The 12909-nt window shown below is 40.7% G+C and overlaps 1 protein-coding gene across 2 annotated transcripts in view; it reads right to left on the reverse strand.

The window, feature by feature from the left end:
• Positions 1-4456: 4456 nt before the first annotated feature.
• The window catches only part of DSCAM (DS cell adhesion molecule), a 476005-nt gene continuing 467552 nt past the window's right edge, over positions 4457-12909 (reverse strand). For both annotated transcript variants that reach the window (XM_030477062.1, XM_030477064.1), the window contains exon 33: positions 4457-5417. In XM_030477062.1, coding sequence (XP_030332922.1) covers positions 5077-5417 — 341 coding nt within the window. In that variant the 3' untranslated portion in view covers positions 4457-5076. The remainder of the gene's footprint in view (positions 5418-12909) is intronic.

The raw sequence follows: 12909 nt of genomic DNA on the forward strand, positions 1-12909 counted from the left end.
TTTTCTGTGTTTGAATTTCCCATTGAAAAAAAAAATAAAAAAAATCCCTGGCTAGGAATTCTCTATGTTTCTAGCCCAGCAGCATCAGGACACATACCTGTGGCAGCCTTCCTCCTGAGAAGCGCGTTCCAGAGAGATGGGCTTTCATCTTATGCTCAAACAATTGCTCCAACAGGGAGGAAATTTGTCCCCCTCACTCCCCGCAAGCCGTGGCTGTGTTCAGTCAGCTCTGTGCTCAGGGTCATCCCTGATGCTTGTCCCCTTGCCTATCATCAGGTCTGAAAAATATCAAGCACAACTTCAGCGGGTGCCTGTGGAGGGGAAATTCATTCACCTCAGAGGACAAAGGCGCTTAAAACAGAACCAGGAGGAAGTTGCTGCAGGATGGGCAGCCAGCGTGCTGAATGCTGAAGACCTGCTGGGAAGTTTACAGGGTCCTTGTCAACCCTGAAAATAGTTATAGATCCTTTTTCTGTCAATTCTAGCACCTTCCTGCCCTGAAATTCTGAAACAAAGGACCATAACATTCATTGTGAAGAAAGAAGGAATAGCACAGAAAGTACAAGAATACCCAGGGAAGTGCACTGTAATACCCTCCAACAGTGCTAGCGGTGTCTACTGGGCTGGTGCACTTCCTACAGAGGCATTTTGCTTCTGGGAAGACAGTCAGGTTCCCCTTGGGATGTGCAGGCAAGCCCAGAGAAAATTAATGGTGAAAAGTACTCTCTTTTTCCTTCTGGAATGTCTCATAGTCGACTATGAGAGCCCATTAAGCAAGTGATGTGACCTAAAATAACCTGACTAACACTAAAACTAACACTAAAACTAGGAACAGGGCATCCAAACTGTATGCTGTTTTTCCTTTTACCTGTCCTTCCTTTTTAAAGAGAGCTCCCTTCTCTGGGAGAGCTTTTCAGCCTACTCAGGAAAATAGTGTACTGGCAGAGTTTGCCTTTCCAGCTGCCTCCTTTATCCCACCTCTTTGATGTTCATGTCTTCAGAAAAAAGAAGAACAACCCCTTAAAACCCCCCAAGCCCAACCAACCAAAAGAACCCCTCTTCATACATCCTGGCTGTGCAGGCAAATGATGTTGGGTATCAAAGTCTGAAGATATTTATGCTGAATTATTTAATGCAAGGAACCAGGCGGAGACCTATTGCCATTCACTCACCTGCAAGCCAGGGATGGGTATCACTCTTCAGCTGCTAGGGAAAGTGGGAAATCTAGTTGCACAAAGCTCCTCTGGACTTTCCATTTGTCCCAAACTGTAGCCCAGGGTTGGTTTTTTTTGATTTTCAACTATGTAATTTGGTGCAGTAATACCTCACCTTGCTTACAACTCCTAACTCCACTCAGCTACAGTAACACTGCTATGGAGCTCACCTGGTAAAAAAAATAATTGACCAAAAGACAAACTTTAACTTTTAAAACATGAAAATTTCTTTGGTTCTGAATAGGAAAAACAAGCTCCAACCTAAAACAAAGGAGAGAAAAACTGAACCGAGTTTAACATAATTGTGTTAATCAGACAATTTAAGTGAAACAGTAAAGGAATAATGAAGGCTAAAAGGGTTCTTAGAAAAGTGAGGGAGTTGCTAACTCATTTGAGACTAAAAGGGAGAGTTAATTACTATCTATGGATCATTAAAGGGTTAGTTGAGTTTGGGGCATAGGGAAAAGTATAATGTGAAAAAGAATGAGTCTGAAAAGCAATGATTTTTAGTAGACAGAAGAATTCTAGTTCTTAAATTCATCTTTTGAAGTAAAGTCTATCACACTCAGGACTAAGACGGAGTGACAGTTTTGTGCAAGATGTACTTGCATTGATACCTTGATGTTCTGGCACTTTAGGGTTTGTCTTTTGAGATCTCACGCTGATGCCAAGTGTTGTTTTCACTTAAATGAGCATTTTCCAAGAAGTATATCACATACCAGGATACAGACATACAGGATCCATGAGTTTGGACAGTTCTCTTACAGGGAAGTGTTTGAAATGATGCTGGTAGAGACACATCAACTTGTTTTCTTTCATCGTGGTCTTGTGAACTAGTGCATCATGCAAGAACTTGACTGCTCCCAGCTGTATTGATGTGAGAAAAGAGATTACTTCTACCTCCAAAGCTTGATTAGATGAGAGTAGGACAGACACTTCCTTAAAGCTTCTGTTACATGTTTAACTAGATCTACCACTCCAGTGCTGCTTGGAAAATTAAAAGCCAATAAAACCCCCAAGCCAAGGGACTGTACCTATGTTTACAGTTATGCATACTAAAGAGCTGGCTAGATCCAGGGTATGGAGCCAGGCACCCTGCAGGTCTGAGCCTCCATGTATTAAGCAACAGCCCAGTTCCACTCTGATTTTAACCAGCAGGAGACTTGCCATTAATTTCTTTGAATATGGGGCCTCCAACGGCATCTTCACTTCAAAAGGAAGATGAATCTTACCAGGCATATTGAATACAGATAAAGAGGAAGTCTTATTAAGTCAAGGACAGTTGGCACTTTCCAGACTGTCAGCCAAATGTAGATTCAGGGAGATATTGGAATATTTCCACTATCAGCAGTAATCAGGAGTTTAAAATGTGAATATTTCCTTCCTCCATCGTATGCTTATTCTTGTCTGTCACTGAAGGCAAGTTTTGGTGGGGAATGCTGCCACAGGACCTTTGCTTCAGTGCAGCCAAGAGCCAGGAATGGCTCAAGCTCAAATGGATCAAGCCTCCAATTTGCCCCAAAATCTTTCACCTTTTTTCAGAGGACAAGAAGGAAGCTTGAATGGAATACGAAAGTGGCCTGAGACTCAGAAGTCCTGAATGCTACTAGAAAATAAATTTCTATTTGTAAATGCAGTACTAATGCCCCATCCAGCTCAAGTTGAGTGCACCAGAAAGGCTCTTGTGGGAATCAAAAACAACTGAATTGCTCCAAAATTGCCCCTTCGATAAAATTTTAGTTTTCTGTGGATTTGTTTTTGCATGTTTAAATTAGGTTCTTATCAATAAAATATTTCTCTATGAAAAAAAACCCCAACTCAGCACAACAAACCAAACCAAATGAGTAAACCTTTTTTTCAAGACAGTGTTTTTCATCCTGTTTGAAAATACTTCATGGGTAATTCCCAATTTATTTATTTATTTATTTATTTATTTTTAAAGTAGCAGTATTTGGTTTGGTTGATTTTGTTTGTTGTTGTTGTTGTTTTTTTTTTTTTATGGTGGTTTTTGTTTGGATTTTTTTGTTTGGTTTTTTTGTTTGTTTGGGTTTTTTTGTTTATTTGTTTTACCATGGGCAGACTAGATGGGAAATGGTTCCTTATCTGAGTGACATCTCAGCATTTCTCTGTAGGTCTGTAAGAAGTACATACCTCAAGGATGTCTTCATTTGGCTTCTTCTGTAGGACTTTCCAGAACTTTAGCACTTGGGTTTGACAGCGCTAAGGATGCAAGTGCAACTTGATTCAAGATGCTTAAGTACTTTGCTAACTTACTGCCCTTATAACAGCATAATTACATTATTAATAGTAATGAAACGGTTATACATAACTGCATTTTTCTATTTTAGAATAACTTGAGTTGAGCATGGTGCATAAATGTTTGAATTAGCAGTGCCCACACTGCCACCAGCCAGGGAAATTGCAGGAGGTTCTCAGCCCCCTCAAGCATACTGAGTTTTATTGCTTTCAGACCCCAGTTAATACTTCCAGCCAGTGCTGAACAGCTTGTTCATGTTAGCACTAATCTGGGATGCTCTGCACCATGTTCTCTTGCTCAGGGCACACAAAGATAGCCAGAACACACACATGCAGGCACTTAGCAAGGTGCCTCAAATGTTGTTGTGTTAAACCCACCAACTGTGGTATTAAATCATTTATGGTTTGTATAAAACAAGCAATATTACTTCTCACATAGTCAAAAGATGCAACAAACTAATATGAACTGACAGCTCCCCAGTAAAAAAATCTTTTCCTCTAAAGAAAGCCATGTTGGTCTTAGACCAGGAGTAACTTAATACTCCCCTTTCTCCTATTACAGAAAAAGCTGGGGTTTTCCTCCACCTTATGTAAGCGACTAATTCCTGTGAGCACTGTTCCAAAATGGACTAAGAATGCATTCCTATGGAGTAAGTAAAGTAACATCAACACATTTCTTCTGATCCAAAAAACACTGAAGCTGAACAAAAGCCTCCTGGTGGCAGATGAAACAGATGCAGGGAGTCCTGGGTGACTGATTCAGAGCACTTAGGACTTGCGCTGTCCTGGCTCTCTGCCCTATGATAGCAAAAAAGCTGTGGGTAAGTGGATCTCAATTTTTATCCAAAGGTATGACCCTATGGTCCCCCACTTTTCCTTTCTGCCCAAGATACAAGAAGACATTGTTCAGAGTACAGTAGTGACATGGCTATTTCACTTAGAGAAAACCGAGTAAAGCAGAAGGCAACGTAAGCAGACATCACAAATAAAGGCAGAAGACCCTTTTATTTCGCATAGACAAAATGCAAAGAGTGTCTCATTAAATTAATATAAAAAAAAAACCAAAATCAATGCCCTCACTCCACTGACATCACTCATCCTAATTAACAACAAAAAAAAAAGAACAATCAAGGACCCATTTTCTAATTAAAAAAAAAAAAAAAGTGCAAACATGACAAAAGACTTTTTGCTTTTCCAAATCAATGTTCCCGTTGAACTCACAAATAGGGTGGGGGTTTTTTTTGTGTGATTTTTTCCCTTTTAAATCTTGTCTGATGGAATTTCCAGTTAAAATGTTTTAGTTAAGTCTCCATGCACTTCGTAGAAAATCAGTAAAAACACAAACTCTTGTGAAGATCAGAAAACTGGACTCTTTTACCCAAAAATTCAGATGTCCAGTCAGATGAAGCTCACACTCAGACAGAAAAAAAGCAAGAGAGTCTTTGCACTGTCTGTCGTTCATATTATTATTAATTTTTTTGTCAAATATTTTGGCAATCTTCTTCTTTAATTATAAATATTGGAATTCAATAAAAAAAAGGTAGCTTTCATTGGATTATTTTTCAGTGTAAATATTTACAGCCACTGTCCAGCCATGCTCTTTTTGTTATACCAGGGTGTAAGATTTTGCGTAGGGATTGTTTCCTTTCAAGTGGCCCCGGGAGTCCAGCAGGGATTCTTGGGAGCTGCTGATTTTTGCTGCCTGTCCTAGCTCAGCTCCTTCTCGCTGAGGTAACGTTGCCACAGCACCAGGTTGCCATGACTGTACTTCTCTTGTGGAGGATGTCTCCATGGGTATCGGCTCCAGGACTGTGGGGCGCTTCAAGGTTCGGCTTTTCTGCGGCTCCAAGCAGGCTTGCCCCAAACCCAGGTCTCTGCTCGTGCCTTGCACGCCACGGTTCAATAAGAAGTCCATCCTAAGGTAGGGTGGCAGATGCATGAGATCACCTAGGGAGGCAAAAGGGAAAAACAAGTCCTTACTCATGGTCATGTGTGTGCCACACTCACCTGTTGGCTGGGGGAGTCAAGCTGATGGATTTGGCCACCAAAGCAGAGTATCCATAGTCAAACCAGCTGCAGCATTTATAATTGATGTATTGTTTGTCAGCCATTTACTATGCTGTGATCTTACAGAATCAAGGGTCAACACACTCCTTTTGGGCAGATCCATACGAATTCACTATTAATATTTGTTTTCATAATAGAATGACTATGACGAGAAATGTGACGTGTTTTACATGCACTCACAGCATGAAGAAGATAGAACTGAAAAGATCAGGAAATATTTCTTAAAATCCTAAAAGAAAAGATCTTTGCTTTCATTTGTCAAAACTTGGAAAATGTGGAGGTTCTGTATATTTCCATTTCAAATGAAAACCTTTGCAATTGCAAGTAATGACCCCCAATCTAAAGTAGAGTGACTAAATAATCTAAAATGGATGCATAAGTGTTAAGGCTATAGTTTTAAAGAGATTTCTGAATAAGCAGAAAAGCATTCTTGTCCTAATATAACAATATTTACCTGCCATAAATTATCACCGTGTTTAAATCACTAATGATTTTTTACTACTATGGCCATCAATGAGCTGCTGGTTGTGGCAACAAAATGCATTGGGGCTGGCACCTCATCTCCTGCATCATCTTTCCCTTCTGTTCTGTTTTGTCAAGGAAACCTCTTACTTGCTATATCCCCTGATTTCTGGGCATTTCTATGCGAGCCTGGTGGTGGTAGCCTACTCAGTCCAGAGTATTTGCCATTGCAAAACTACTGAGTTCAATCAGGTGTCTTAGACCTGCTGTCTGGAATTAATCAGGGGTGAGTGTTACCTTCCACATATTTGTATATGTATTAGACCTACTACAGAAATCAGATTGGCTTGTTTATTCTAGCCCTGTCTGTTAGGTATTGATAAAGTTGCTTCAAGGAAAAGAGAGGCAATCAGACACACGATAACATTCCCTTCTAAAAATATTTGATGGTGTAACCTCATGTATATATGAAAAAAAGCACTGTTACAGGTGCATTCAAGAACAGTATTTCCCTTTCTTTACAGACCTCTGCAGGTATATAGCTTTCTTTTTATATCAAAACTCTAGTCTCATCTACAGATGGGATGCATCCTGAATGTTTAAAGTAGAAGACTCTTGGCACTACTACACCTGTGTCCACATGAGCTATTTACAGCAGTAGAAAATAAGGCTGACCTGTGCCAGTGGCATAAACAATAGACCAGGAAAGCACTTCTTTGTAATAAAACAATGTATAACAATTTAATTTTTCCAAACCAAGCTAAAAGCTGTCCAATGATCTAAAATAAAACAGGTCTTTTGCTTTCTGGTATAATTCAAGGCACTGCAAATCTTACCTGAAAGACTAACAGCATCTGCTCTATCCATAATTTCAGTTCACAGGCAGAGAACTGCTGAGAAGCTATATTTGAACAGAATCACTGTTTATTCCTATAGGAATCCCCCTAGCACTGTCTGACACCGTATGTTTCATTCTAGCTATATCTCCAACAGAGATGCATGGTACATGGTATCTAACGCCTGTAGAGTAAGATGCACGTATCTCAAGATTAAGCTGACGTACCACAGCAACATTTATAAGGTTGGAGAGGGAGCGGGAGGTTTGTGCTTATAATCATACTGATTGCCACTTGAAGACTGAGTTGTGGTAACATTAATTGGTTTTACTCACCTTATTTTCCTACAGTACCTTCCATGCCAAACACATTCTGCATATGAGACCTATTTCAGGTGAGACAGCAATGAATCTGCCACTGGCGTAAAGTAAATCAGGATACAGACACATGAACTGGCAGGTGCCAACTAACTCCGCTTAACTGCCAGCATCGAACTGAACTGCCTGTGGGTACGTCCATGCTGCCCAACAGCTTCACTGCCCCATTGGCACCCAGACCCTGATCCCCTGGCCACCCACACTCCACCCCATTTATTTTGCTTCTGGGTTCCCTTTTGGACTGAAACGCAGTCCAAAACACAGCTGTGGGGGCAGTTTGCTCCAAAGAGCATTCCCTGGGGGTTCAGGGAGGAGACAGCCTGGGTGGGAAATGCTTCTATCACTTGCTCCCTCTGGCTGTATCATTTGCAGCATTGTGGTATCCTAAATAAGGAACCTTATTACTACCCACTCCTCCCCAGTGGGGGAGACAAGTGTAGGCACGAGTGATGCTGCCCCCCCGTACCTGTCTTTGCCTGCTAACGAAGGTGGTGAAGGCCTTCATATGGCTGCCTCAGGCGTGGGTTATGGCTGTCAGGGCCCCAGAGAAGGCGAGCAGCAAAGCACACCTTTGAGATGGCAATAGTAGGCGTGAAAACTCTGCGACTAACTATAATACCAAGGTAATCCTTCCCTCTTGTCAGGGGTGTTTAAAGACTGCTGGGGTCAGAGAATGGGGTTTCTTTTGCACTGCTGTTTTTGCCCCCCATGCAAAATAGAGGCCCCTCAGCCCCAACAGAAGAGGACCAATTTTCTGTGCTGAACCCCCATCCCTATTTCGCACAACAGCAGGCCTTTTCCCAAAGATGTCTGTCACCCTAACCTGCTGCCAGGCAGCACAGTGCCTGCTGCTTTATTAAGACCAGCCAGGCCATTTCACATGTATTCCCACTTACTACTGCTTTCTCTGTTTTGTGGTTGACTTCTATAGGAAGAAGGTGGTGCAGAGCAGAAACTGGAGCGTGGATCACTGGCAGACCCCCATGGTTGCCTCAGAGAGCTGCTTCTGTATCGCTACATCTTGAGAGCAATGGGTACCCATGGACTATAAAAAAGTTGAGTATTGAACCTTACAGAGATGAAGGTTGTTTTTCAAGCCGCTGTCTAGACGTTTCTCATGTGTATTTAAGAGCTTCAGGCTATGTAAAAAAGACTTTTTTCCTCCCTAAATCTACATAAGAAAGCATAGTCAATAATCTGTGTAAACAATATGCAGTCATTTCATTATAATTTTCTAAATGTCTGGAGGCGAAGTTCCGAAAGGATTGCAGTAATGAGAAACCAGAGAGTGTAACTTGTTCTCCTAAGCTGGATACACAATGCACAATCTCTGACACAGTTCACACAGAGCACTCATTATTTGATGTGATGTACACATTTTCCTATCATAAAGAGTTCCAGTGCTGCTTCTTATCTACAAGGAGCATCTTTCCTTGCAACTGCTTACAAAACAAAACAGATTATTAAAATCACTAGAAAAGAAAAATTTTGAGAATGGAATATTTTCTTTGCTAGAATTGTCTTACAGGACAGTCTTAGAAAGAGTCTTACAGGATGAAGTAAATCTTTGATTTATAACAACTAATGTGTTTCTGACTTAACGCAGTCTTTGAAATCTAACCACAGGGGCTCACTTTTGCCATTCCTACATCAATTCTGAAGGTAATTTTGAGAAGATGAAAAGCCTTTTGCCATATCTATGGAGTTACTTTGAAAGACTTTGGTTCTCATCCTTCTGGCCACAACACCATAGACAGTTTTTTTGTTTCTTGCTATTCATCTGAATGATGTTTTTTTTCAGGCAAAGCACTACAAAGTTTCAGGATGGTTCATTGCCTTTGATGCTCTAATTACGTCTTTTCAGCTGTGTGTGTGCCTTATTAGTAATGAAAACAAACCTTTCAAGTGCATGAGCACTGCCAATGAGCATGTTTAATAATTCATGCATTTTGGCTTAATTAGTACAAAAGACATTCCAAAACTATAGTTTTCTGATGCATTTTTAAAAAGGGGAAATTTGCTGTGCTTAGAAACACTGAGTTTGAACACAAATAATAAACGTCCAGTCTAGTCTGAATGCGGCAATTTAAGCCAGTTACCTCCATCTTTTTTTTTTCTGAGTGGCCAACCCTCTAATGAAATATTTAGTATAGTACATTTAAGAAAATGTTAGCTTCAACAAATATTTGTAAAAAAATGCTACAAGTCACTTACTATCACATTTACCATAAGCAACATGTTCTACCAAAAAGGGAGTATTTTCTGAGTTAATGCATCACTAGGCAAAAGTATTTGCCCTTATTTCAGTACAACTAAGCTGATATAAAACATTTTGCAAAAATAATAGATATTTTTATCCTTCTTCTGGAGGTCTGCTTCAGGTAGGGGAAGGGTTGGGATGAATTTGACAGGCTACGTGGAGGACAAAGTATCATTTTCTGGGGTTTTATTCAACACAGCTATCTTGATTACAGAACTAAACCAAGCTGAGATGCACTCCTTTCTCCCAAAATACTTACCCCATACCTTTTTCAAATGCCAAAGAGCTTGCATGTATTTTTGCTTTCCTCTGCTCTAGAAAAAACTAAGGATTTATGCTGTATTCAATACAAGGTAATCACAGACTGCAAAAAAGGTACTCTTACCAAGTTGTCACATGATAGCTATATGCATTTTCTCATGAATCATACCTTTCACTAAAGCAAAAGCAATTTGTCTTCACAATGCTCCAACACAGATAACTTCAGTGATGATGACTGCCTGATGATTTTCAAGTTTTGGTTACCATGTGAAGGAAATTCCATGCTATTTGAAAGATTACTTTAGAAAAGCTTATGAAGTAGGACTGGGGATTATGACAGGATATTTTATTTTAACAAAGGTAAGAATAAGACTGGGTGAATAGGACATTCACCCAGCTTACTTCAACAGGCGAATAGGTAGAAAAGACTCTTGAAGTTCTCTGGCATGATCTCATGGGGTCAGAGATCATGCCAGAATTGCATCCATATAGCTCAGTTAGCACTGGTAAGGTGCCTTGCTGACGTAGTTATGTTGATTTGGGACCCAAGTATACAACTCTTCCTGACATTGTGCAGTGCTGGGGGGTGTACAAGCCCTGCCAATACATTGGGCATCTCTTGTCTTGTCCTGAGTTTGGAAGGGGAAGCACTGGTGAGATATTGTGTTTTCCTTTGAAAGGAAGCAAGGGAGACACAGCTGCTGGCAGCTTTCAGGTTTATGCTGATTAAAAAGTTTAGTGGGGTTTTCCAGCTCACTAGCACAGTAAATAAATCCGTGAAGCCTTTGCTCACAGGCTGTTTATCAGGAAAAAGACTGCCTATAAGAAAAGCTCTTAGAAATGAGGAAAGGGTGGAAGGTTTGAAAGGCCAAGGTGAGAGGTTTGAAGAAAAAAGAGCACAAGTAATGTTCAGAGGTCTTTGTCACTTCAAAAACTGACAGACCATTAAAGCAGCAGGCAAAGCTTTCCTAGACAGCAGCTGTTTGATCTGAAGCTGGACTGATAGCAATAACATTTCTTACAATTTCTGCTGTCAGCGTTTGAAACCTTCTGGTGCTCTCTCACTGTCCATCTTCTGTCCATATATCATGCACTAAACCTGCAGAACAGTCTGCGCTGCGCTGCAATCATTCCCACACCAGCAGGCTAAGAGTCAGACCTGCAATGCTTGCAGCACAACGTCAGATATAAATACACTTGATGAGCAATAAAGCCAGCTGTTTGGTTACCTTGATCCTGTGTCCTGCTCCAAGCAGGGGGGTAAAGAGGATCAGTCCTGCACCTTCTTGCTTGGCTGATAGAGGTCTCCGCCTGATGGTGCCTCAGTGAAGAGCTCAGCTCCATCTCTCCCCTCCTGCTTTGTTAGCCAGGGAAGAAAGGGGATCCTTTCCAGATGCAGAGTCATTCCTGCCCTGAAGTGGGGAGGTGAGCACCTGCTCCCAGCACCCCGCTGAGCTTTGTGGTACCTCCCTTGACTCAGCACCCTGTCAAAGGGTCAGGTGGATACTTGTTGGAAACTTGGAGGATAATGAAATGAAGACAACCAAAGCAGGTTTTGACTTATGCCTGTGTTTTTTGTTTTGTTTTGTTGTACTGTTTTTTTTTCCCTAGGAACTTCTGGAGCTGTTCAGTGTGGAACTGCCTTCCCAATGCTCTTTGTTTAATAATATTTTCTTGTAAATGTTGCAGTTAAATGCCACAATGAACAATAAAAATATTCTGAAGGATGCTTTGAATAACAGGCCTCCACTTTCTAGGTCCAATATTGATCAGTAATGGAGGTGAAATCTCCCCATGCAAATTAGTGGCTGCTTGAAGGAATGGGAACCTCAGCTGACTCTTGGTCAACAGGAGCATAAAACTGGCAAGTTCAGGAGCTCACAGACTCCTTCTGAGCCCACTTTTTCAATACAAATCCTGGATTTAGTAATTCTCAAAGGTGATCCAGAATAAAAGGAAAAAGGTCCAAGCACTCCCTTAAACTATAGTCTTAGCAAGCAGCTAAGCAGCAGAAGGGGAAAGGAAGGAGGTGAGAGGCTGGGCACAGCTTTCTTGTTAGTAAAGTAGCTGCCGTGAGAGAAGGCACATGCTCTTCCTTTCTTCAGAGTAGCTTCAACCTCTGCTCAGCTGCCCCAAAAACATGATCAAAGTGCTCAATGTTTGGGGGACACTAAATCAACTGAATACATAATATTGAACAAGGCCAGCGAGTTGTCTGGGTGCATTTCAGCTGCTAAACTGCCCTCTGTGGCTTTGTGACTCGCACCATCAAACTCAACATCATTTGAGCTCCTCACAGTGTTTCAGCAGACGACATAAAATCACACCTTTTGCTGTCCATGTTTGTGATCACATAGATAAGAAACAACCAAAACACTTTAGAAAAATATACCAAGTTTCCAATTTCTAGACAGAGAGATCAGAATTCCCTGTCATTCCTGTAGGTCTCTACTTTCTAAAAGACAAGTTTCATTTTTCTTTCTCCATGAAAACTGCACCCCCACAGATAATTTGAAGATCTGAAACACCTAATTAAATGTTACATATTGCAATCTGCTAAAACTGGCATTTTCATAAAAGCATTAAAAATGCCAGCTATGCTAGCATTAAAAATGCCAGCTATGTTTCACAAAACAAAATAAACCCAACAGTTGCTGTTGACAACAGTCGCTGGAGTTATCTCTTAAGAAACGTCAGGGTATCAGTAAAGCTGTAGTTCAGGAGCCAAACTTTCTACTCGTATAAATCAGAGTACCTATATTGATTTCAGCAAGACTATAAATTGATTTATACTTACTGGAGATTAGGTTTAAGTGACTGAAAATGAGGATTCCAAGTAATGTTCATTTTATTAAAGATGATTCATTTTGTTATTTAGATTTAAGCCTTCTAATTCCAAGAAAAAGTCCTTAATCAATGTGTCTCAAAGCAAAAGCCTTTTTGCAGTTGGGCTGGTGGTATATGGAAGGAAACTCCAGAGGCTACATAGATTTAGACCCTATAGTGATACCGTGTGGATATTCAGCCTCACAGGGTCAGTGCATTTGCAGAACAGAGTCCTCCCTTAGTTCTAAGATCTAAGTTATAAATATCTAAGTTATAAAAACTTTTAAAAGGGACCTCACCATGTAAATCAATATGCACTCCAAAACTGAAGTCAGAAAAATTGTCAATAA

The sequence above is a fragment of the Strigops habroptila genome, chromosome 2 (genome assembly GCF_004027225.2).
Source record: "Strigops habroptila isolate Jane chromosome 2, bStrHab1.2.pri, whole genome shotgun sequence".
Taxonomy (NCBI): Eukaryota; Metazoa; Chordata; class Aves; order Psittaciformes; family Psittacidae; genus Strigops; species Strigops habroptila.